The following is a 23,337-nucleotide window of genomic DNA, read 5'->3' as shown; positions in this document are numbered from 1 at the left end:
GACAGGATTGGAACATCAGAGGGACAGGTCAGGTTGAGCAGCTTGGAAACAAAGTCAGAGACGGGGAATGTACTGGACAAAGCATGTTGACTATGAAGCTGCCAGAGAAAAAAAAACAAAGACAGCTAAGATTCATGGATGTGCAGAAGAGTTGGTGTGACAAAGGAAAATGCCAGGGTGAAATGGTGCTGTGTAAGCAGCCAAAACAAGAAGAAGAAGCTGTACGTATGTGGCAATGAAGCCTATTAGTTCCCGCTCCCAGCTGATGAGACAGATCATTCAGAAAATGGGTTTATTCGTAATACAGCAGGATTTTGGTTTCTTACATCACATACAGATGTCTCCATGCATTCAGCATTGAAACATGGTCTTCAACATTTTTTTTTAAATCTACTTGTGTAACTATAACGGTACAGAATGAATCATCAGAATCTTTTATTTCTCTGCACTGATTGTTTCACAGACACAGTCTACATCAAAGTTCATTTAAACCCCAAAGAGAACTGAAGAAATCTACCACCAAATATGAATCAAGTATACGGGCAAAAATCAAAAGAAAAAAAACACATTATACGACGAAATCTTTGCCTTACCATAGTGAGCTGTGGTGCGAAACCTGCCGTTAGAGGGCAATAAGGAATAAATCATTCTTTACTGGTAAGTATGAAACCAAACTCTGTGAGAGGAAATCAATCGGAATATAAGGCCACAAAAACCAAAGGATCTAACTCATGGTTACAACAGATGCTGGATATGTGCTGATAAGTTGGTAGGGCGGATGCACAGCGTGTTGCACTGTGACTGGTATATGAGTGGCAGCAGTACCCATGTGTGGCACAAAGGAATCGTTTCATTGACAGGAGTCTGCGGATTCTGCTTGTATCAGTGGCGACGCCGCAATCCCGTCTGCTGTTCGGAAAGTTGGTGGTTTGTGAATTTCTGCAAACTACAACATCGACATACCAATCCGGTTACCCTGCTTCGTTTTGCATGACTTATGCAGATACATCACTGAAATGATGGCATGTCAGATAAACATCATTACAGCCACTTATAGATTCATCAACAATATTCACATTCAGTAATACGGAGTTATCAGTTACAGCATCGTCCCCCTCCCCATCCCCACCCCCCCGGTATGCAAATTAGACACAAAAAATTTAAAAATTAAAAAAAAAAAAATCCACACAAGCAAGAGCAACCTGACGCAGTTCGAGTACTCGTATAGACAAGCAGCACAGGCCATCTGTGCTGAGTTAATGTGCTATATGCTGTTTTCACATCTAAAAAGACCATAAAGCTGACTAGTCGCTTTTTTTGTTGGCTTTTTTTTGTTGTTGTTGTTCTGAGCAAATGTTGCCACCAACTGCACTAAAAGTGGTGATTTCGGATAGTTTTGCGCATCCTACTGTAAACGGCGCGAGAACACGATGAGGGGGGAAAACATACAAATAACATCTATGCGGTTCTCTGGATGGAGAAGTACCCAACAGTGGTGGCAGGATGCATGCAGGTGAGGCAACTGAGAAAGAGTGTTGTGCGTTTTAAAATATTTAAAAACGGCGGCTTCGACGCTTCGGGTTGCCACACGGGGAGTAGAAACATGGCACAGATATCAAAAGACGTCAGAGAGCTGCTTGGGATAATACTGTCTAGGCTGCGGAGTTCAAGTACACGCTCGCAAGTCAAAAGGAAAAGCAAAGCAATCATATTAATCATTGTGACATGAATCTGCCAGATGTGACTGTTCTCAAACATGGCTCTGGAACTCTGTAGGAAAAGACATAAAAAACAACAAAAACAAGAAAAAAAAAACAGGACGTGGAACAGTTCCTTTCATGGACCACTGACAACGGGAAAACATACATCAACAAAGTCAGATTGGACTCATTGCTGGAGTCCCATGTGACTCGACACAGCACCTAGAGACTAACATACAGTACATTATATACCTAAAGACGATTGGTGGACGAGAGGTGGACGGAGGAAAAGCAAGTGCCTGCTGTGATTGCTTATTGTTAGTGTGCATATGTGTGTGTCTCTGTGTGTGTGTCTGTGAGTGACTGGTTAGATACGAACATGAGAATGTGTTTTTTTTATAACCACAGAAAACCAGAAGGACCAGACCAAAAATCTAAATCTGACACCCCGCCGCCCCCACCCAAGACCCAGAATCTTTTATCAATCAAAAACCTCGGTGCTCAACCCGCACCCTCATCCCTAAAAAGAAATAAAAAGTTGGTATGGGTGTGGTCGCTGGATGCTTTCTTCCAGTTTTCTTCTTACTTCTTGTTCTTGAGTTGATTGGCCAGCCAATCGAGGCCCTCGTAGAGGCCATCGCCGCTGGTGGCGCAGGTGGCCTGGATGTACCAGTTGCGATGACGCAGAGAGTGCAAGCCCAACTTGTCTGTGATCTCTGCGGCGTTCATGGCATTTGGTAAGTCCTGTCAAAGAGCAGACGGGTCAGTGAGGAGAGAAAATTGCGCTTTCCATCTCTGCGTGGATGAATTTTCTGCATGTTTTATTTTGACTGGAGTATTATTATTACTACTTTGCAATACTCCAGTGTTTTCACAGGAGCTTTAGAGAGTAGTATGAGGGGTACCGTATTTTCACGACCATAAGGCGCACTGTGCTAAAAGGCGCAGTCTCAGTTATGTGTGCCCTTACTGTATTTAACACACACATAAGGCGCACTGGACCATAGGGCGCATACAAGTACCGTATGCGTATTTAAAAATAAAGCGGGAGCAAACCTGAATTCGGTACCTTACTCACATTTCTATTGCCGGTAATCGTCATCATCAACAACACACAAGCATACAAGTGTGCGTATTTAAAAATAAAGCAGGAGCAAAACAAAGTTTGGTACTCACATTTTTATCATCAATCAAACCCATCGAAGTCCTCATCCTCTGTGTCTGAATTGAACAGCTGCGCTAAATCTCCATCAAACATGCCAGGTTCACTGTCTTCACCGTCAGAGTCACTTTCCGTGCCGTGCGGCTCCTCGGAAACGATGCCGGCTTTTGCGAAAGCTCGAACAACAGTGCCAGCAGACATGTTAGCCCAAGCATCTACAATCCATTGGCAAATTGTGGCGTAACTCGCCCGGCGCTGCCTTCCACTCTTAGTGAAACTGTGGTCTCCACCGGTCATCCATCGCTCCCAGGCCGCTCGCAGCCTTACTTTGAACGGGCGGTTCACACCGATGTCCAGCGGTTAGAGTTCCTTTGTCAGGCCTCCCGGAATGACAGCAAGCTCACAGTTCATTTGCTTCACTAGTTTTTTCACATCGGCTGTGAGATGGGCACGCATAGAGTCACAGATTAAGAGCGATGGTGATGCGTGGAAAAAACCACCTGGTCTCCTTACATACACCTCCCTCAGCCAGTCTTTCATCATTTCCTCATCCATCCAGCCCTTTTCATTTGCCTTAATGATGATTTCTGCTGGAAACTTCTCTTTAGGCAAAGTCTTTCGCTTAAAAATCACCATAGGCGGCAGTTTCTGTCCATTAGCATGGCAGCCAAGCACAACAGTAAAAGAAGACTTTTCATACCCCGTTGTGCGTATCGCTACCGTGCTGGTCCCCTTCTTCTCCACAGTGTGACTCACCGGGATGTCAAAAGTGAGCGGGACCTCGTCCATGTTTGTGATGTGGCTGGGCTGGATGTTTTTGTCGCCGATGTGTTTGCTGCAGTAGGAGCGGAAGATGGCCAGCTTTTCCTTATAATCCGCTGGAAGTTGCTGCGCTACCGTAGTCCTGGTCCGGATGGAAAAATGGCACAGTTTCATAAAACGAAAGCACCAAGACGGACCTCCTTGGAAATGTTCAATGTTCATCTCTTCAGCTAGTGAAACTGCTTTTAGCCGAATGGTGACCGTCGAAACGCTTCTCCCGCTCGCTCTTTGCTCGATGATCCACCGCTCGAGTCTTTCCTCCAACTCGAGCCACCTCGCCTTATGTCCGTGGAAACTCAGCTGCGTTTTCTTGACCTGCCGGAGCTTGTTTTCCAGCTTCCTCCATTTGCGAACCATCGATTCGTTAATCTTAAATTCTCTCGCCGCTGCTCGATTTCCATGTTCCTCCGCGTAGCTGATGGCCTTCAGTTTAAACTGTGCTTCGTAAGCGTGTCTCTTTGCCATTTTCAGGGTTGTTAAAACAACGATGTCCTGCATAATGCACATACCTGTTCTTTTATACAGGTATGTGCGATTGTCCCGGTATATACGATCAACGCCCACACTTCACCCTTTAACGTTCTCATGGTGTTCTCTACTACGTCCTCCTTACAACACATAGGGCGCACCGCGCTATAGGGCGCGCCGCACAAATCTAAGACTTTTAAGTGCGCCTTATGGTCGTGAAAATACGGTAGTTATTCTCTAAGTCTTCTTCTTTCATAGGAGTATTAGAGAGTAACTTTTCTGTAGTAGAGTCTAAGAGTAGTCCTGTGAAAACACAGGAATATTAGAGCTCTTTAACAAAGCATAACAATAGTATTATAACATATAATAATAGTATTATTACAGAGTAACTAATCTCTAAACTGCTCTATAATATTCCTGCTTCATTAGAGAGTAGTCTTAAGACATTAGAGCTTAGAAAGTAACTGCTCCCTAATACTCCTGTGAAAACCTTTCTCGATGTGGAATATCACATGATGTTAATTATAAGTCTGCACCTAAATATCACTGACCTCACTAATGTGACTAGTAACATCTGTGATTACCCATTAGTTCATGTCACAATGACTGTTTTACTACCTTTTTACTACCCTGGTAATGATTACAACTCACACTATAATTTAATGCCACCTAATTTCCAGAACTGCTTTAAAATTACACAGATAAGGAAGCTGGTATTTGGGGGCTCACCCTCTGCTATGAGCCTGCTATGTGTATGAATATACGTAACACTAGAGTCTCTTGCCTGTTTATTAGCAAACACGAGGAGCACGGCATCCCTCAGCTCGTCCTCAGCCAGCATCCTCATCAGCTCCTCTCGCGCTTCGTTCACACGCTCTCTGTCATTACTGTCCACCACAAAGATTAGACCTGCAGCGGCAAGAGTAAGAAACAAAATAAACCATTTGCATTAGAAGAAGAGAAATGCAAGCATTTATGTTGCTGTGACCCTCTGATTAGCTCCGCTCACCCTGCGTGTTTTGAAAGTAGTGTCTCCAGAGAGGACGGATCTTGTCCTGCCCACCCACGTCCCACACAGTGAAGCTGATGTTCTTGTATTCCACTGTCTCCACGTTGAACCCTGAAATAAGAGGTCACACAGTGCGTGAAGCAAAACATCATATCCACTGTTGGCTGATGCGAGTAGAAAGCTGCTTTCACATACCGATTGTTGGGATTGTGGTGACTATTTCCCCCAGTTTGAGCTTATAGAGGATCGTTGTTTTTCCAGCAGCATCAAGCCCCACCATCAAGATCCTCATCTCTTTCTTCCCTATGAGGCTCTTCAGCAAATTCCCAAAAATGTTCCCCATGATTCAGACGATGTTCCTAAACGTCAGTTTAAGTGCTTGAGGCCTTTCTGCAAAGTGTCAGTTGTCCAGCGGGGATTGATTTTTTTTTTGAGGAGGGCTGAAAAGAAACAGACATTGAGAAGCAATCATGCTGGTCTTAATTATTAACATGCTGGAATGAGACAGAATGATTAACGAGCCAAACTGTCAAGTCTGTTAAATTACAATCCAGTAAATACTCTGGCTCACTCCTCCTCTCACCTCTCAAACACTAAAATGACAAAATCAAGCCAGAGAAATCTCACTTCTACATGCACGCAGCAAGACAGGTGCAAAGCTGTGTTACTCGCCCACAGTCATTATCACAGAGCGGGTGATGGAGATGTCATGACTCCAGGCTTCAGCACAATCTGTTCAGACCCTTTCTGATGCTTTTTTCTCCTTCAAATGTTAGCCTGTAATGGTGCCAAGCCCTTAAAGCACATGAAAAATGTCCTATATTACAGAGCGTGGCTTGAACACATCTATAACAAAGCCATCTGGTCATAACCAGGGACAAATGACTAAAATTCTCCCTTTAGATTACTTTTACACCGAGTCATATCAGACACAAATAATGATTTTTAAAAAAGTGCCCTAGGTGGGTGTAAAATCTATACAGCACGAAGGGGAAAGGAGGGATAACCTCAGGGAAAGCAGCAAGAGGAAGGATATTTCTTTCAGGGTGGACACAGCAAGTAGAAATAGTCAAATGACAACTCAAGGGACAAAAATAACTAAAAATACTCAACACAGGTGGGATTTCTTTTCTAAGGCTGCAAAATATGCTCTGCACACTCCACCACCTAAGTATTCAAGTAAGGTCACACAAGCCAAAGACGAACAAATCAAATGAAACTATAAAAGGTACTCAAACACTGTTGATTGTATGTTTATTTTTAATGTGGACAAGAGCTGCCCAATGCCTAGTTTTTAATATGTTGTAAGTGCAGTAATTAAACAGTCCTATGCTGACAGCTATTCAGAAAGCGAGTAAACAGGCTCAGTAAGGTGAAATTTAAGACTAGAAAATAAAAGTAAACGAGGACTTCCCGCAGCCCTGTCCATGGTGCTGAACACGATCGGCACCCTGCTGCTGTTTCTGACACCAGCTCCTCTCCTCATCCAGCTACCGCAGGTTCAAACACGGCATATTTCATTAAATGGTGATCTTAGGTGGGCGAAGGGCCGCGATGTGCCGGTCTGATAGAATTCATTCAGCTGCCAGTGACTCAGGTTAGCCCGGAATGCTACGTTAGGTAACCCTTACACGGGGCTCCTGTAAAATCTCTCGTCGTTACCCAAGCTTAGTTGCACAAAGTCGCGCCTTCCCCCCCGAATTATCGCTTCTATAATAACTCTATTTATCAGTCTAGTTTGCTTCAATCGCGGAATCGATTAGACGTGACCGTAGCTAGCGTGTTGATCCGCCCCATTCATCCATCCGTCCGCTCATCACCTCAGCGGGCATCCGGCTGCTAGCGAGCCGTCACTCGTTGTTACCCGGAGCTTAATACATCCCCCACCGGACAGACATCTGCTCCACTACAGTTTCATCACCTGCCGGGAACTACATGGATTTTTGTCGTGCTGATGGTGGAGCCAGTATCCTCACTTACCTTAGCCGAGCAGTCCTCTACTATCAACGTCTCACGACACTTTCCGAGAGAAGCGACTCAGCAGCAAGCGGGATCTCGCGAGAGCAGGTGTCACTTCAACAGTACAATACGACCAAAAGGTTGTAAAAACTCTTCTCTGTTTTTCTTTTCTTTTAAAAACAAAACCAGGTTGTCTGTAAGATTATTATAGTTAACTAAAACGTCACGTAAAAGAGCGAACCGTGAATTTTAGTTAGTATTTTGGTTAACTGAAATAAAAATAGAAACTAGACTGAAACACAAAAACCGGGAACTCTGTGAAAGGATGCTGAGCAAGCTACTCAACACTAATAAACATTTAAAAATGTATAGGGAAGCTGTCCTTTATTTTACTCATTAGCAAATGGGTTGTCTGAACCTTAATCATGAGGCTTTGAGATGCCTATGACTGAGATTCAACTCGATTCAGTAAATTCTTTAATGGGTTATCTATTCTAAACTAACTATCTGTTCAGCCTTTAATAATTAAAAAGGTTAAAACTAACACCAAAACTAATACAAACAGCTAAATGAGGAAGAGGTAAAGGAAGTAAAGAGGATTTTTTTAAAAAGGAAGTGAGGAGTGAAAACAGATAGATACAGACTTTATTAACGCCACACTGGGGAAATTCACTTCTTACAACAGTACAAGGGTCAGAAAGAAAAAGTGAATAAGATATATTTTAGAAACAATAAAAACCTTGGGTCTTGAGCATTATTCAGTGGGCTGTGGACAGCCAGGGTCTCCTGTGTGTCTCTCTGTCCACCTCTGGCTCTCGGTGGGGGGAGTTTTTGCAGTCTCTCACCCTCATTTTCAAGTATGTTTCATGACAAGCACTCATTGACACTCCCCTTCTCTCTATCTTACACACACACACACACACACACACACACTGTAACAGCATGCTGCTTAAGGAGCTGCTTGGAGCCTCCAGTCTTTTGCAGGGGTGAAATAAAATAAGAATACTTATTACACATAGCATTCTACCTTACCTCATGCTTGGTTGAGTTGGCTAAATGAGGTCACTCATTTAAATGAGCCAGTTTATGGGGAAACAACTGTATAGATATGCAGTGCTTTTAAATCAATGGGCAATCTTTTGGATCTTTGAAATCTTAAGTCATGTAAATAGTCTGAAACATGAATGAGACATATAAATTTACACTGCACACCATGGAAAAACAACCAGCTGCTCCATGTATGAAAAAGTCCAAAAGTTGGGGTCCTTATTAGGATTAAATGCAAAATTCTGACATGTCAGAGCAGGAAAACTGCACTAACACCAACAGCAGTCACAGTCAGTTTAGGTTTAACATTTTTAGGGTCTCAGTGTTGTTCCTCACTGAGGTAAAATATACAGAAAAGACGCTTCGTCAGTGTTATTAATTACACCTGTGCTCTTCATTTTATCACCAGTGCCTCGAGGGCCTATCAGCTGCACAGTTTCTCAGACACCCACATCACAGTGTGCTGTAACACATGGGAATTTCTAAACATTTCCCAGATGCCACAAAACCCACCATTGCCCCAGTTCAGGGAATACTCTTTTAAAGTGGTTTAGTTTGTGGAGATCCTATTAAGCATAAATGCATTCAATTACATAAACTATGGATGTATAATCTTTAATGAAATAACAAACCTGTTTTTAACTCAATTAAAACAATCTTGATTGGGGTTAAGTAGATGTTCTCTTCTTACTATTTTAGTTTATCTTGATTTTGCAAAGTACAATATGAAAACAAATCAGTTCCTGAACAGTAGAGTTAGAACGTTTTATTGTAGCATAAGAGGACAATCTAGCACCTAGAGACAACAGGGAGTGGGGGAGGAGTGCAAGACTGGAGGAGATCAGTAAAATATGCAGGGCAGAGACTATGAAGAGCTTTAAATGTTATCATGAGTATTTCATAGTTCATTTGTTGTGGTACAGGCAGCCAGTGTGGTTGATTAAGCAGACATGTGGCATTTTCTGCTGACTTTTGGAGTTCAATGATCAGTAGAATTCAATAAAAAGTTTGCATGAATAAGTTTATAGTATATTTATGGGCCTCCACCGTTGTGTTGTTGAGACCAGACTGAGTTCATGATGTTGGGACTGTCTTTTGCAGAACTCATGGTTCTTTTTCATGAAGACAACTTTTTACAACAGGCTGTATGCTGAAAGTCATTGACATACTGTAGAAAGAATTTGTGACCAATCAGACTGCTCCCTGATGGTACTACATAACACATAGAAGTATTCTTGCTTATGACAACACTGAAATTGTGAATAATATGTTGCATTACACTAATGCACAAGCAAAAAATTAAACATGTAATGTAGCACATGCAATTGTTTTAATGGAGCTAGAGCATTTTTAGGACAGGTTCAAACAACAGTCACAATAACAAGTGCTGAGAAAACAACTTCTTAAACCAGCTCAGCAGGTTCACCCAGAGACAACTAAAAGCTACAGATTTACTTCAATTATTTTGAATGAGTCAATCACCATCAGCTTCAGCATGGGTGCAACTGTAAATGAAAGAAATCCAAGTGCCACTGTGCCCGACACAATGTTACATAAAACTTCTGTTATGTGCAAAATTACTTGGTTTTCAGGAAATGGTTGAAATTGTTTTTCAGAACTTAGTAACACTTGTGCAATACTTCCCTGCACAGATGGGGAACAAAGTAAAGCATTTGTTGCGTAACAGTAACATGGCAAATGATCATTCTGGACTGCATAAACGAGAGGAAGTAGTTTAGCATAAATCAACCTGATTTATCATGTAGATACGAACTGTACCACGACGCATAATGGCAAATCAGAATATTATCACCATCATTGTAGTTCAGTCAAATAATTAGATTTTGGTCTCTGGATATGACTAAGCCACATGGTGCTTCATCCCGGCATGCGGTGTTGGAAGAATCACATAGCAAGCAAGACTATATGTTTGTTTTAGTTAACACCAGAGCTAAATACTATAATTAACTCCTCTGCACGAAAAACTATCCTTTGTCTAACACATGAGCATGTGGCACAAATACTGCAATCTGGGACAGTGTTCTTGCAGAGAACCTGAGTTAAATGTGTATAGACTGAAGGCCATTTCTTTAAAATTTGCTTTGAGAACTGGCAGCATTTAAGGAAGACATAAAAATACAAATGAAATGAAACACAACAGATTTGCGATACAAATAATCAATTTGGCATGCATGACTGTGACTATATGGGGTGGCACAGAGAGACTGACATAATTAAAATGTTGGATGTTTTGACCAGTTGTACCTGAATTTATACCATTTCACATTTTCTTTACGTTAAAGATGTCATTATGTTTCACAGCCCAGTACAGCATTTCTGGATATTTGTCTATTCATTCATTTGTATTTTACTGCACGTGATTTTCTGTCCCCTTTAAAGTTACAGTGTGTAAAATCTCACCAGTGGATGTCAGTAGACTGCAGTCAAATAATTTTGGTTTTCTTGCCCCTCCCACTTCAAGTGCATGATGGTAGCTACACTAGGTGCTGTACTACAAATAATTCTAGTGACTGTATATTGCCAGCCTGTTTACCTCAGCTGTCAATACGCTGGGTGAAAAGCGTCCACGTCTATTTACGCTGGAGGAGGCTGTAAAACTTTATGAAAGAAGTTTAACATGATTGATGAGTCAGTAAAGCTCATTTCTGTCTGATGACAGTGATACAGAGGTGAATTCTTAAGGATATTATTTTAACACTTTTTTTTTAATCAGAAAGTGTTGCTGTTAGCTGCTGTAACTGCTGTTAGCTGCTGTTAGCTGCTGTTAGATAGCGTTAGTGAAACTTACTTTGAAGTGGAGATAACATTGTTGGACTCTGAAACACCAAATAAACTCTCATACAATGTGAGAATGTAATGAAACTGTTTATCGGAAGGAAAGTGTGATTCTTAGGACACTTGAGTCTAACATTAGTTGGCATAATTTTATCTTATATGCAACTATTGCTGTTGTTTGGTCGGCTCGCTGTCAGCTGTCCTTAGAGGGTGGGGTCACATGTCTGCTGCTGACAAGCATGTTCGTACATATTTTCAGGAAATGAGGCTTGAGGAGGAGAGGTGGTGGAGATGAGGGAGGGGAGACACAATAAAAAAGAGATTATGAAAAAACACATGTACAAATGTTAAATGGTTATATGTAGCTTGAAAGATCAATTTATGATCTTTAAATTACAAAGGTGACTCTGTTCATCTGGATGAGGCTGCTGGCAGGGTTTTCGCTAATGTGTCAGGAGTATTGAAACAGTGGAGACGCATTTTTTCTAAACACAGCATCTCTGTGGTTTTCAAACCCCAAAACAAGCTGTGCCAAAAACTGGTCCACCCCAAGGATCGGGTCCCCCAGGACAAACAGAGTAATATAGCGTAAGCTGTTAAGTGCCACGAGGGTTGCCGTGATTTATACATGGGGGAAACCAAACAACCTCTGGCTAAGCGGATGGCACAACACACAAGAGCTAACTCGTCAGGCCAAAACTCCGCAGTCTATTTACACCTACAGGCCAGTAGACACTCAATGATGAGGATGTACACATCCTGGACAGGGAGGAATGCTGGTTTGAGTGGGGAGTCAAGGAGGCCACGTGAAAAGGGAAAGACCATTTCTGAATCGAGGGGGCCTGAGGGTACATATTTCACCATCTTACAGTGTTGTGATTGCAGACATTCCCCAACTTTTTGAACGGTACTCATAGCCATTTGTCAGTGATCACTGATCAATGCAATGGTCATGACAATATGGATATTATTGATCAAGAAACTGACTTCACAGCCCATTGTTCGTTAGTGTTGCTAGTTTCATTCAATATGTAAATGTATTGTTTATAAGGTTGGGGAAATGTGCAGTCAGCTGATACTGAAGGAGTCACTTGGATGAATGACCTAACACTTCTTCTCCCACTAAAAACGCTACGTCCAGATGAACAGAATGAACTAGTACATGGCCGGTCTTTAGCCACATATATAAAACATTAAGCAGAACATGGATGTCCATCTTGTATTCAAGATGGCAAAGCAACATGGCGGCTTTCACAACCTAGTTCCCGCTCCCATGTGTAATTTCAATTTGCTGGAAGACGTAATTACACACATCAGTGTGTGTTTATGACTACAACATTGATTGCTTTTCTATTAAATAACCTAAAAATTACTTACTGTACCTTTAAGAGCGGGGCATCTTAGAAAAAAAAGAAAACTGATGATCAGTTGACCATTGGTTGAGAAATCAAATATAATGCTGTTCTTCAGAAAAACAACAAAACAAAGACTTTCTAGAATATTTCTAATACGATACATTATTTTACATCACTTCCGGACTAAAGCTGGGTACTACCCATCACCTTTACGTTTCCTGCAGTCTAAACCGGAGGGCATAGGGAGACGTGGCGTCTGTAGCGGAGGGGTGTTTGCTCCTCAGCACGCCGACTTTCTCCAGCATGGAGCAGCCACACAGTGAAGGAGGAGAGCCTGCAGAAGCTGCGCAGCACCGCCCCCCAGCGCCTCTGCAGAGTTTCCGCTTGACACCCACGGCAGCCTGATGGGATGCATGCGGAATGTTTGAGGCGGGCTCTTTTGGAGGACCCAGGTGTTGGGACGGCGTCCAGCAGCTATTAGGGCTTATCGCTACAGTGTTACAACACATCAGCATTACCTGGCGCTGAGCCACTTTGGACGCAGAGGTCGACGGGCACGGCTCTCTCACTCTCTTTCGCTCTGCTGATGAGTGGAGAAGACTCCTACACGGAAGTTGTTGTTGTCGGATGGCATCTCTTTCCCAGAAGTTCACAATGAGGACGGGCGTCTTTCTGCTCCTTCTCGCAGTCTTCACCTGTGGACTCGCGCAGGTAGACCACGATGACGCCCCCGAGGAGCTGCAGGTGGAGACCTTGGTGAGTATTACAATGCAATAGCAGCAGCTCTAACACAACTGCAGCCACAAAGATGCATGAGTATTAACAGCTAACTCTTCTGACCAAAGGTGAAACCCGAAACTTGCTCCATGCTTTCCAGAATGGGAGACACGCTGCAGATCCACTACACGGTGAGTCCACGGCTGCTGATGTGTATCGCTTCACTGAGATTTGCGAGGAGAGAAGCTGAGTGCGTGCGCGGTTCTTGTCTATGTGGCACCGTGTGCGTGAACCATGTGGACCTGCGCTGTGTTTGTGCATTTTCGTACACACGTAAATAAAACAAAGGCTTTGCCGCGACTGAACGGCTCTGATCGTCAGCCAGTGCTTCACTGTGTGCTTTAAATGTGGTTTTATGTGGAGATCCACTCTGATTTTACTGTGTAACGATGGGGCGGTGCAACACGTCAGCAGTAGCAGTACCAAGACCACAGCTCGTAGTTTTGCCACTCAACCTGAATATAGAAACTTACTGATTAATTATATAGATTTCAAGTGGCTAAAAACTATGTAAAATTGGCTTTTTAAAGTACATAATTTTGCCATTACAACCCAGAAGTCCAAATTTAACTGCTGCAATTCTTTTTTTCACCTGGAGTAATAATTATTATAAAAATTAGTTAGTTTGCTGATGCCTCACAGGGAATTCTGGGTTCACATCCAGTGTGTGTGGCATTTGCATTTTCTCTCTGTGTACTCAAACTTCCCACAGTCCACAGGCAAACGTGTTAATTAGTGCTACCAGTGCTGATGCATAATATCCGCAGTGGGACACATGGCTGCAATAAACCTTACATGGTCTTGACTTTGTGTCAGTTTATCAAAATCCCATTACTTCTATCTCTGAGATCACTGTCCTCTGCTCCTCCAACACGGGTCCATCTTACGGCAGCAGTTGGTCAAGTGGTGACTTTAAACTGGCCCCTCGGTGTGAATGTGAATGGTCATCTGTCTCTCTGTATTAGCTCTGTGATAGACTGCCAACCTATCCAAGGTGCGTTCAGCCCTCCCTGCCATCTTGAATTAGATAAGTGGAAGAAATGGATGAACAGATAATAAAAAATACAAATACAAAAAAAAATCTTGTGCTTCAAAGGTGGCAACAACTCACAACAAACGTCGAAAAAGACAAAAAACTAGAAAACTGTAAGCATCACTGTTATACCCATAAAAATAAAACTGTATACAACAAGAAATTAGACAGTTTGAATAGAGAATAAAACATTTGCTACGCTGTTACACCCTGGTTACTCAGTTTAGGCAAATGAAAAACATGTTTATTTATTATGAATCTTTAAACTTACATTTTGTTTTTGCACCTCTCTAGTTCACCTGGTGTTAAAAAGACATTCATTAAGGGTTCAATTAGACTCTGAGTGCTTTTTAATTGTTAATTAACGCTTCATGATTTAGCTCTTTGTGGACTCAAGTGACACAGATGGCACAGGATTGCTTAAATGAAAGTGTGTTCAAAGAATCTGCTGCAGGGAAATATTTTGCTCATATCTGACTCATATTTGGTCATTCGTTTACCAACATCCATCCATCCATCCATTCGCTTCCGCTTATCCTTTTCAGGGTCGCGGGGGGCGCTGGAGCCTATCCCAGCTGTCATAGGGCGAAAGGCGGGGTACACCCTGGACAGGTCGCCAGTCTGTCGCAGGGTCGTTTACCAACATTTATATTATAAAAACTGATATATGGTGAATTTTTTTTTTGCAGAAAGTTGCATAAAAGCTTTATATATTTATTAGATAACCAACTGGAGCTACAGTAGCTTTGCTTAGCTGAAAACAGAAATAAGAGCTAGTTTGTTTTGTCACAAGTAACAAAATTTGTTTCTAACATCTGTAAGTGATGTGTTGTGGATGTGTAGAAAGCTGGAAGGCAGATTTTGTTCCGTTAGCTCCCTCCTGGTTCCCGTCTTAGTGCCAAGGTAATCCAACCACAGACATGCCTGGCAATCAGTCTTTTCATCTAACTCTTAGCAAGACAGTGAATTACAAAACTGTCAGGACCTTCCTTTAAGGTGTAAGCACTGTGGCTTATTTTCCTAGACATGGATTAAGACGAGTCCTAGACGAAGAACTTTTTGCAATAGAGAAGTTAATTACTAATCTTTTCAGGGTTGGCATAGACTTAATCCACATCTGAGAAACTCACCAAGTGAGTCTGTCTTCTTATTGCATCAATAACTCTCTCACACACACACACACACACACACACACACACACACACACACACACACACACACACACACACACACACACACATATATATATATATATATATATATGTATATATATATATATATATATATATATATATATATATATATATATATATATATATATATATATATATATATATAACACCCAGCACGCCCCTGCGGGCGGTTTATCCTTCAAGCTCGGGTCCTCTACCAGAGGCCTGGGAGCTTGAGGGTCCTGCGCAGTATCTTAGCTGTTCCCAGGACTGCGCTCTTCTGGACAGAGATCTCCGATGTTGTTCCCGGGATCTGCTGGAGCCACTCGCCTAGCTTGGGAGTCACCGCACCTAGTGCTCCGATTACCACGGGGACCACCGTTACCTTCACCCTCCACATCCTCTCGAGCTCTTCTCTGAGCCCTTGGTATTTCTCCAGCTTCTCGTGTTCCTTCTTCCTGATATTGCTGTCATTCGGAACCGCTACATCGATCACTACGGCCGTCTTCTTCTGTTTGTCTACCACCACTATGTCCAGTTGGTTAGCCACCACCATTTTGTCCGTCTGTATCTGGAAGTCCCACAGGATCTTAGCTCGGTCATTCTCCACCACCCTTGGGGGCATCTCCCATTTTGACCTCGGGACTTCCAGGTTATACTCGGCACAGATGTTCCTGTACACTATGCCGGCCACTTGGTTATGGCGTTCCATGTATGCCTTGCCTGCTAGCATCTTGCACCCTGCTGTTATGTGCTGGATTGTCTCTGGGGCATCTTTACACAGCCTGCACCTGGGGTCTTGCCTGGTGTGATAGACCCCAGCCTCTATGGATCTTGTGCTCAGAGCTTGTTCTTGTGCTGCCATGATTAGTGCCTCTGTGCTGTCTTTCAGTCCAGCTTTGTCCAGCCACTGGTAGGATTTCTGGATATCAGCCACCTCCTCTATCTGCCGGTGGTACATACCGTGCAGGGGCCTGTCCTTCCATGATGGTTCCTCGTCTCCCTCCTCTTTCTTGGGTTTCTGCTGCCTGAGGTATTCACTGAGCACTCGGTCAGTTGGGGCCATCTTCCCAATGTATTCTTGGATGTTCAGCAATAAATGTGTTTTGTGGTTAAAAAGACAGTGTTTCACGCTTCTTTAAGCTCAAACCTGCCTCTGTAAAATATGCACCCACTGAAATCTCTCAGCATTTTTTAAAAATTCTCGGCACCACCTCACTCTTCCTGTTGAATGTTTTCAGGGTAAACTGATGGATGGAAAGGTGATTGACACATCTCTATCCCGGGATCCTGTTGTTGTCGAGCTGGGGAAGAGGACAGTCATCGCTGGTAAGTTATCGAATGACAATCCTTAAGAGCAGCTCTGTCAGACTGATTAGCTTATATTACATAATTAGTGGTGGGCGTGCTTTTTATACTGATCGAATGTCTCTGTACAAATTTCATATCAGGTCTGGAGCAAAGCTTGATTGGCATCTGTGAAGGGTAAGTGAATAGCAAACCAGTTAATTCACGATGCATGTCGTCACAAATCAGAAATACCAAAGTGGATAGTTTTGAAGTGAATCTGAGGAATGCTTCCTGTATGTTTCTGTTCTCTCATTCAGGCAGAAAATCAAAGCCACTATTCCCTCTCACCTCGCATATGGAAAGAAAGGTTACCCTCCAACAATTCCAGGTACTAGACTAGAAATATCCTACAGCACATGGCAGCGTGACAAATATAAAATCAATATCATATTTCCATATGTATATATAATATAAAGGCAAATTTGGAAAACCCTATGGGTGTCAAATCCAGCGAAGTCTGTTCCAGGACTACAGCTTTAGGTGATCTGTTAAAAAAAATGCTGAGTGGATGACAGATGAACGACAAAAACAGCAAAAGCAACTGTTTCCATGACGGAGATTCAAGAGTCTTTATTATAATTATGCAAGCATAACAAAATTAAGACAATACTCCCTCACGTGATGCAAAAACTTCTGACAGAAATATAAATACAAAATACAGTATTTAAACATTAAATATATACCGACCCGTATTTAAAAGTTTATACATAGTTATGACGACAAGATGACAGGTCATACAAAGTTTGGTTAAAGAATTAATGATTTACAGGAATCACATTTCTGCAGCGACGTGCCCACACTCTCTGGCACCATCATCAAAACACCATAAAAAGAGATCATTTGTCCAGTAAAATATATGTAGATAAACACTTGACAAATTAAAGGAAAAAAAGTATAGGAGGCATCTTAGTAAGCTGCTGTTCCACCACACATCTGAATACCAGGTTTCTAAGATGTACTTTTATTACCCATCAGCCATAATAGGCTGATGGGGTATAGTCGTCACACTGTTGGGCAGCTAAATTTGTGAATGCCATAACTCATGAAGTCAAAGGAGCTTGCAAAGAAAAGCATCTGGACTTCTTTAAGTTACTTGAAGACGTTTCACCTCTCATCCGAGAAGCTTCTTCAGTTCTAAGGTCACTCATGAACTGACCATCAGTGGTCTGTTTCAGTGAGGTTTAGTAACTGAAGGCCTTCATCATCAGTAGAAGTGTTTTACCATAAGATAAAGGCGATCACTCGTGGCTTTTCTTTCAGCTTACTATCACCTCAAGAATATATCAAGGATAAAAGATCTGATGTCTCAACAGGACCTGGAAAAACTAGTCCATGCATTCATCTTTAGTAGGCTTGATTACTGTAACAGCATCTTTACAGGTCTACCTAAAAAATCAGTCAGACAACTACAGCTCATTTAGAACTCTGCTGCTCGAGTCCTCACTAAGACCAAAAAAGTGGACCACATCAGTCCAGCTCTGAGGTCTTTACACTGGCTGCCTGTCCGTCAGAGGATAGACTTTAAAGTTCTGATGCTGGTCTATAAAGCTCTGAATGGTTTAGGACCAAAATACATCAATGACCTCCTGACCCAGTATGAACCTTCCAGATCCCTCAGGTCATCTGGATCCGGTTTTTTATCAGTTCCCAGAGTCAGAACCAGACACGGAGAAGCTGCATTCAGCTTTTATGCTCCTTATATCTGGAACAAACTCCCAGAAAGCCTCAGATCAGCTGAAACACTCAGTTTATTTAAATCCAGGTTGAAGACTCACCTATTCTCAGCTGCATTTGAATAAAACACCAAATCCACACGTTTAAGCTTAAATTTCAAAACTTACATTTTAACTACTGATTTTATCTACTGTTCTGATTTTACTGACTGTTTTTAAAAAAAAAAACTATTTTAAATCATGCTTTTTATTTGTTTTTGTTTTTTAATGTCTCTGTAAAGCACTTTGAATCACCTTGTTGTTGAATTGTGCTATACAAATAAACTTGCCTTGCCTGAGAGAGTCTGATCATGCCCTCAGGATGAGCTGCACCCCCCTGTCTAAGCCTTTCTGCTACATGGGGGAAACGATATCTTCTGATGTGTCCTGATTTGATTCTTCCGAGTTAATTTCTGAAAATATATGCAGAGAGGCACTGCGTTGCGTGGAAGCATTTCATTACATTGTTTTTGTTTCTCCAGTTAACTTTTATATGTTTTTCCCCTTTATTTTCTGACTCATGTAACATATAATCATAAACAATAGATATAACCTTTAAGAGCTTTTTGCAGAATAGTGACTGTGATATGGATCTGTCCTAGGTAATGCTGCTCTGGAGTTCGAGGTGGAGGTGATTTCACTCTCGCAGCAGACGCAGTGGCAGAGGATGGTCAACGATGTGTTCCCCCTGGTGTGTTTGGCCCTGGTGCCCACTCTGCTGGGCTTGGTGGGACTTTACCTCTACAAAAAGGCCAGTGCCCAGAAGGCTAGCAAAAAGAAGGCCAAGGATAAGAAGATCAAGAAGAAATAAGGACAAATCACTGAACTATTTAAATAAATGTTTTTTTAATTGAACTTGTTCTTTATGTTTGTGTTGAATTGAGATGAGATGGATTTAGAGTAGGTCCTTGTCCATTGGTAGTATGCCAAGACTTTAAAGGCTGTTATGTGCTAAGTGTCCTCTCAGGACAAACAGAAAATTGCAGGTGAAGAACCTGAAACTGACAGTGCTTGTATCTGAACAGGCTCTTTCTAGGAGGTTAGGCTCACACTGTATTCAGATCTCAAATCAAATGTATATTTAGTCCATGCAGCATGCCAGCTTCAAACATACATACAGAAGCACTGTCCTGCATTGATCTGACAGGTGGAAATCATCTTGGGAGCAATTGAGAGAGCAGAGAACAGCAAATACTGATCATCACCTAATAAGTCCATAAATAAATTGGACCATTTTTCCTTTTTGAAGATAACTCGCATGAAACCCCAAGATCAAGTTGTAAAAAGAGTCATGTGGACCTTAATCAGAATACAGTCATGAAAAATTATTCTAATGTGGTATTATCAGCATTTCACCTGCTTTTCTTTTGAGCACTACACTGTCCTTTAAGCACAGTGACTCATAATGTCTTGTAGCTTTATTGCAACTACACAGCCAATTTTGGTCTAGTTAAACACTGTTTCCTGGAAAAGAAAGAGTGTGCCAGTATAATAATACAATACAATATAATAATAATGATGATGTAATATAGTAATTTAATACAATTCTGCTGTCAGATTAAGAAAATATCTTCAGGTACTGGTGTTATTATCCATACTGATATTTATATAGTGAACTTAAAGGCCATTTTGCTGTGAACCCCAAGTTTTATATATTCATACATATGTATATATATAGAGAGATAATGTGATTAATTTATTTGACTCTCATTTCAATAACAATTAGAACCTGTTGTTTAGCTAGACAAATCCAGTTTTTAACGGGCTTTAGTCGCAGGTGAGCTTGTTTTAATAACCGGTTAGGCCGATGACACCGCCTTTGCCGTTCCAGCATTGCCTTAACTGTTAACTCCGCTCACTCGGGAGACGCGTGGAGTTTTAAGCGCGTTTTGATATCCCTCCGCGAATTTAATGTTGTTGTTTTTGTTATTTCCCATAAAAAAAATCAATATTTTTGCTTTTGTTTCAGCCTAGTGCACAATAGCCACATTTCTTTTGCAAATATTGAAAAGTAAAGCAAGACATCAATGGACTTCGTCGTTTTGTTCGTAACATTTAGAGGGCGGAGCATCCGCACTACTTCTCACGGTGCAACCTCTTCCGGTCCTCTTTCCAGCTTCCCGTGCAACATGGTGAGTGTGTTTCACTGATGGCCGAATCGTGAAAACAGAATAAACCTATGTTTTAGTCGACTAGTGGCACATAATTACATTTCTTTGGGTATTTTAATCCCACGTGTAAGTCACAAAACTGAGAATTGATATTAACTCTCATCCTGGACGATTAAAAATGAGTTTGGGCCTAATGCTAGCCGTTAGCACGCTAGCCATTTTGTGCATGTGTTCCGTGTGCTAGCAAAGGATAACGACGGTGCAGGTTTGGGCTGTAACATAGCTAAGAGATGCGGCTAAAAAGAAAAGCCACATCACAGCGATTGACAAAGCAACCGATAAAATATAACAGTTCATGGTTAAAAATGTGTTTTTCAGTAAGCCCCAACCGTGACTTGAGTCAGTCATACCGTGTAAGAGTGATAGATGATTGTACAAAACTCAATAATGATTAAATGTCTCGTGATTGATGGCATTAGTTCATACGTGTATGTGGAACTAGATTGCACGTGCATCAGTTTAAGGGGTTCCCTTAAACTGATGGTTTATAATTCCCTTGGTTTATAATGGAGCACTGTAACAAAAAAATAATTTCCCCCAGGGATCAATAAAGTATTCTGATTCCCACTAACGTTGAGACATTATAGTAAACTAGACCGTCAGTTTGAAGCGACTGCTTTGTGGCCAGTGTTAATAACTGGTGTGGCTGGGTGGTGGTGAAAAGGTTTTGAAACCAGTGCTGATGTGGGATTTCAAGGGGAAAGCAGATATATTCTTGTGATTGTTAATTGTTTCCACCTTAACACAGCTGAATTTTTGAGACTGCCTAATGTAGTTCTGTTTTAACATTTTACTCAGGTTTACTTTGTCATTGGTAACCCTTAATGTATTTTGGCAGACCAAGAAGAGGAGGAACAACGGTCGTGCTAAGAAGGGCCGTGGGCATGTGCAGCCCATTCGCTGCACCAACTGTGCCCGTTGTGTCCCCAAGGACAAGGCCATCAAGAAGTTTGTGATCAGGAATATCGTGGAGGCGGCAGCCGTGAGAGACATCTCAGAGGCCAGCGTCTTCGACTGTGAGTGTATTGTATTGTACTTAATTTCATAAAACCCCCTTTTCATCCCGATGATTTGACTCATCTGTACCTTTGTCCACTCTGCAGCATATATTCTGCCCAAGCTCTATGTGAAGCTGCACTACTGTGTCAGCTGTGCCATCCACAGCAAGGTGGTGAGGAACCGCTCCTGTGAGGCCAGGAAAGACCGCACCCCACCACCCAGGTTTAGGCCTGCTGTAAGTACTATTTAAACACAGTTCTTACCTCCTGTTGTGTAGCTCCATTAAGTGTTTAGAATTATTTTTGTATAGCACCTTAATTAGGTAGATAATCTCATTACTAATAACAGGAACACAAAAGTATAACTTGGGCAAAGTTCCATCCGTGGTTACACCTGTTTAATCTAAGAATGTTTCTCTTTTACAGGCTGGTGCACCAAGAGCTCCTCCGAAGCCCGTGTAAAGCAGAAATTGAAAATGCTGTAAACCTGACAAATAAATGGAGAAATCTTCACAAAAACATGAACGTGTGAAGCTCATTAATTGAACGATGTTTACTCATAGGAAAGACAAACTGCTCAAATATTTTATTTGGAATAACTTTTTTTACAGTACAAAACTAACAGTAGCTTAAGATCAAATTATGCAAATGCAAAATTACATATGATACATTTAAAAACGCTCTGCGGTTACTTAAAGCGATATCAGACCACTTGGAGAGCAGGGAAATGCAGGTTAGAAAAACTGAAAAGAACAAAGTGCAACAAGGAAAGTTTAAAAACACGGAATACCACAAAGCTGGAGTTTATTTTTGTAAGTATAGGCTAAAACTGGAGTAGACTGTTTATTTGGTTGTCTTTAAGATTAAAACAAAGGTGGCTGGGTGTAAGCTGAGGAGCAAACAGCATTAGTACCACATGCATCAGGTTTAAAAGCACATTACCATTGTAGCACACATGAATTAATGGTGAATTTGCTCCACTAATAATGCAGAACTTGTTAATTAAATATCCAAATTCTGTCAAAGAACTGAACCATTGAATAGAGTAAAACCTTTTTACTTTGAATGTTTTTGTACAATATTTCACTGAAGGTCAACAAAACTGGATACATCAAATATTAAGTTATTTCAGTATTTTTCTTTGGCTCCTAAGTAGCATTACCCAAGTCCTTTTGATGAATTAGTATTTAATGGATTGTTGGTAAAAAAAAAGAAAAAAAAAAGACTAGTTTTGGGCAGGGTCACTGAGTGGTGGGTTGAGGTATACTCAAAACATGGAGCCTCTTGCACTAACACAGCATAAAGTTTCACACTGAAAATAAATTTGAACCGTTTAGACATAAAACACATTTAAGACCTCCAGCGGAAGGCACAGCAGCAACAACCCAATTCACGCACGTCACACCAACTGGAGAAAAGTCACGTGGGCCTAAATGAGAATATACACAGTGTAAGATGATATGAAGTGACACTGCTAGCTTTGGTGTTACTGCAAATGTTTTGTAGATTTTTAGACTCCCAAGAAACTTTCAGATTCTGATTTGCAAACTAACGTCAGTCCCAACTTAATTTAACAGTCTGCTCACAAATTAAGGCAAGATGATTAGAATATTAAAGTACCGTAACCTGATGAGAAACAAAAATTTAAAATGTGTTTAGGTTGTGTTACTAGAGTGGCAACCAGATCACCTTACTGCACTTTGACAATAAAGGACTGAAACAATAACCAAACAAATGTAGATCCACTTGTAACAATTAATCCACCATCAAATGAAACAAGCTGAACATTATGTCATGTATTTTCAA

At 41.5% G+C, this 23,337-nt stretch overlaps 3 protein-coding genes across 4 annotated transcripts; 2 read left to right on the top strand and 1 right to left on the bottom strand.

Annotated features, from left to right (window-relative positions):
* Positions 1-278: 278 nt before the first annotated feature.
* Positions 279-7,208, bottom strand: arf3b (ADP-ribosylation factor 3b). The gene is made up of 5 exons (XM_085406493.1): positions 7,142-7,208; positions 5,357-5,601; positions 5,162-5,272; positions 4,937-5,061; positions 279-2,444 (listed from the first exon to the last, which is right to left on the bottom strand). Exons 2-5 carry the CDS (start codon positions 5,502-5,504, stop codon positions 2,283-2,285), a joined length of 546 nt encoding a protein of 181 aa, XP_085262619.1. The 5' UTR covers positions 5,505-5,601; positions 7,142-7,208; the 3' UTR covers positions 279-2,282.
* Positions 7,209-12,591: 5,383 nt separating this feature from the next.
* On the top strand, positions 12,592-19,217 carry fkbp11 (FKBP prolyl isomerase 11). Its single transcript, XM_085406490.1, has 6 exons — positions 12,592-13,074; positions 13,164-13,226; positions 16,542-16,629; positions 16,752-16,785; positions 16,908-16,978; positions 18,965-19,217. Exons 1-6 carry the CDS (start codon positions 12,946-12,948, stop codon positions 19,171-19,173), a joined length of 594 nt encoding a protein of 197 aa, XP_085262616.1. The 5' UTR covers positions 12,592-12,945; the 3' UTR covers positions 19,174-19,217.
* Positions 19,218-20,374: 1,157 nt separating this feature from the next.
* Positions 20,375-22,052, top strand: LOC146669854 (small ribosomal subunit protein eS26). Of its 2 annotated transcripts, none has more exons than XM_085406492.1 (4): positions 20,375-20,494; positions 21,372-21,549; positions 21,637-21,767; positions 21,958-22,052. In XM_085406492.1, exons 1-4 carry the CDS (start codon positions 20,390-20,392, stop codon positions 21,991-21,993), a joined length of 450 nt encoding a protein of 149 aa, XP_085262618.1. In that variant the 5' UTR covers positions 20,375-20,389; the 3' UTR covers positions 21,994-22,052. The 2 variants fall into 2 exon arrangements, with proteins under 2 accessions (XP_085262618.1, XP_085262617.1); XM_085406491.1 differs by lacking the exon at positions 20,375-20,494 and adding an exon at positions 20,824-20,886.
* Positions 22,053-23,337: the final 1,285 nt, after the last annotated feature.

Source organism: Rhamphochromis longiceps, linkage group LG5 (assembly GCF_057381845.1).
Source record: "Rhamphochromis longiceps isolate RC_006_pf linkage group LG5, R_longiceps_female_GT1.1, whole genome shotgun sequence".
Lineage (NCBI taxonomy): Eukaryota > Metazoa > Chordata > Actinopteri > Cichliformes > Cichlidae > Rhamphochromis > Rhamphochromis longiceps.
Note: the sequence above shows the minus strand (reverse complement) of the source record. Positions and strands in the feature narration are given on the sequence as shown.

Coding starts and splice junctions, on each gene's coding strand:
- fkbp11 (XM_085406490.1), top strand. CDS start 12,946: ATGGCATCTCTTTCCCAGAAGTTCACAATGAGGACGGGCGTCTTTCTG. Junction 16,630..16,751: donor GAAGAGGACAGTCATCGCTG/GTAAGTTATCGA, acceptor ATTTCATATCAG/GTCTGGAGCAAAGCTTGATT. Junction 16,786..16,907: donor TTGATTGGCATCTGTGAAGG/GTAAGTGAATAG, acceptor TCTCTCATTCAG/GCAGAAAATCAAAGCCACTA.
- LOC146669854 (XM_085406492.1), top strand. CDS start 20,390: ATGGACTTCGTCGTTTTGTTCGTAACATTTAGAGGGCGGAGCATCCGC. Junction 21,550..21,636: donor AGAGGCCAGCGTCTTCGACT/GTGAGTGTATTG, acceptor TCCACTCTGCAG/CATATATTCTGCCCAAGCTC. Junction 21,768..21,957: donor CACCCAGGTTTAGGCCTGCT/GTAAGTACTATT, acceptor TCTCTTTTACAG/GCTGGTGCACCAAGAGCTCC.
- arf3b (XM_085406493.1), bottom strand. CDS start 5,504: ATGGGGAACATTTTTGGGAATTTGCTGAAGAGCCTCATAGGGAAGAAA. Junction 5,062..5,161: donor CTACTTTCAAAACACGCAGG/GTGAGCGGAGCT, acceptor TTGCCGCTGCAG/GTCTAATCTTTGTGGTGGAC. Junction 2,445..4,936: donor TCGTGTTTGCTAATAAACAG/GCAAGAGACTCT, acceptor GCTCTTTGACAG/GACTTACCAAATGCCATGAA.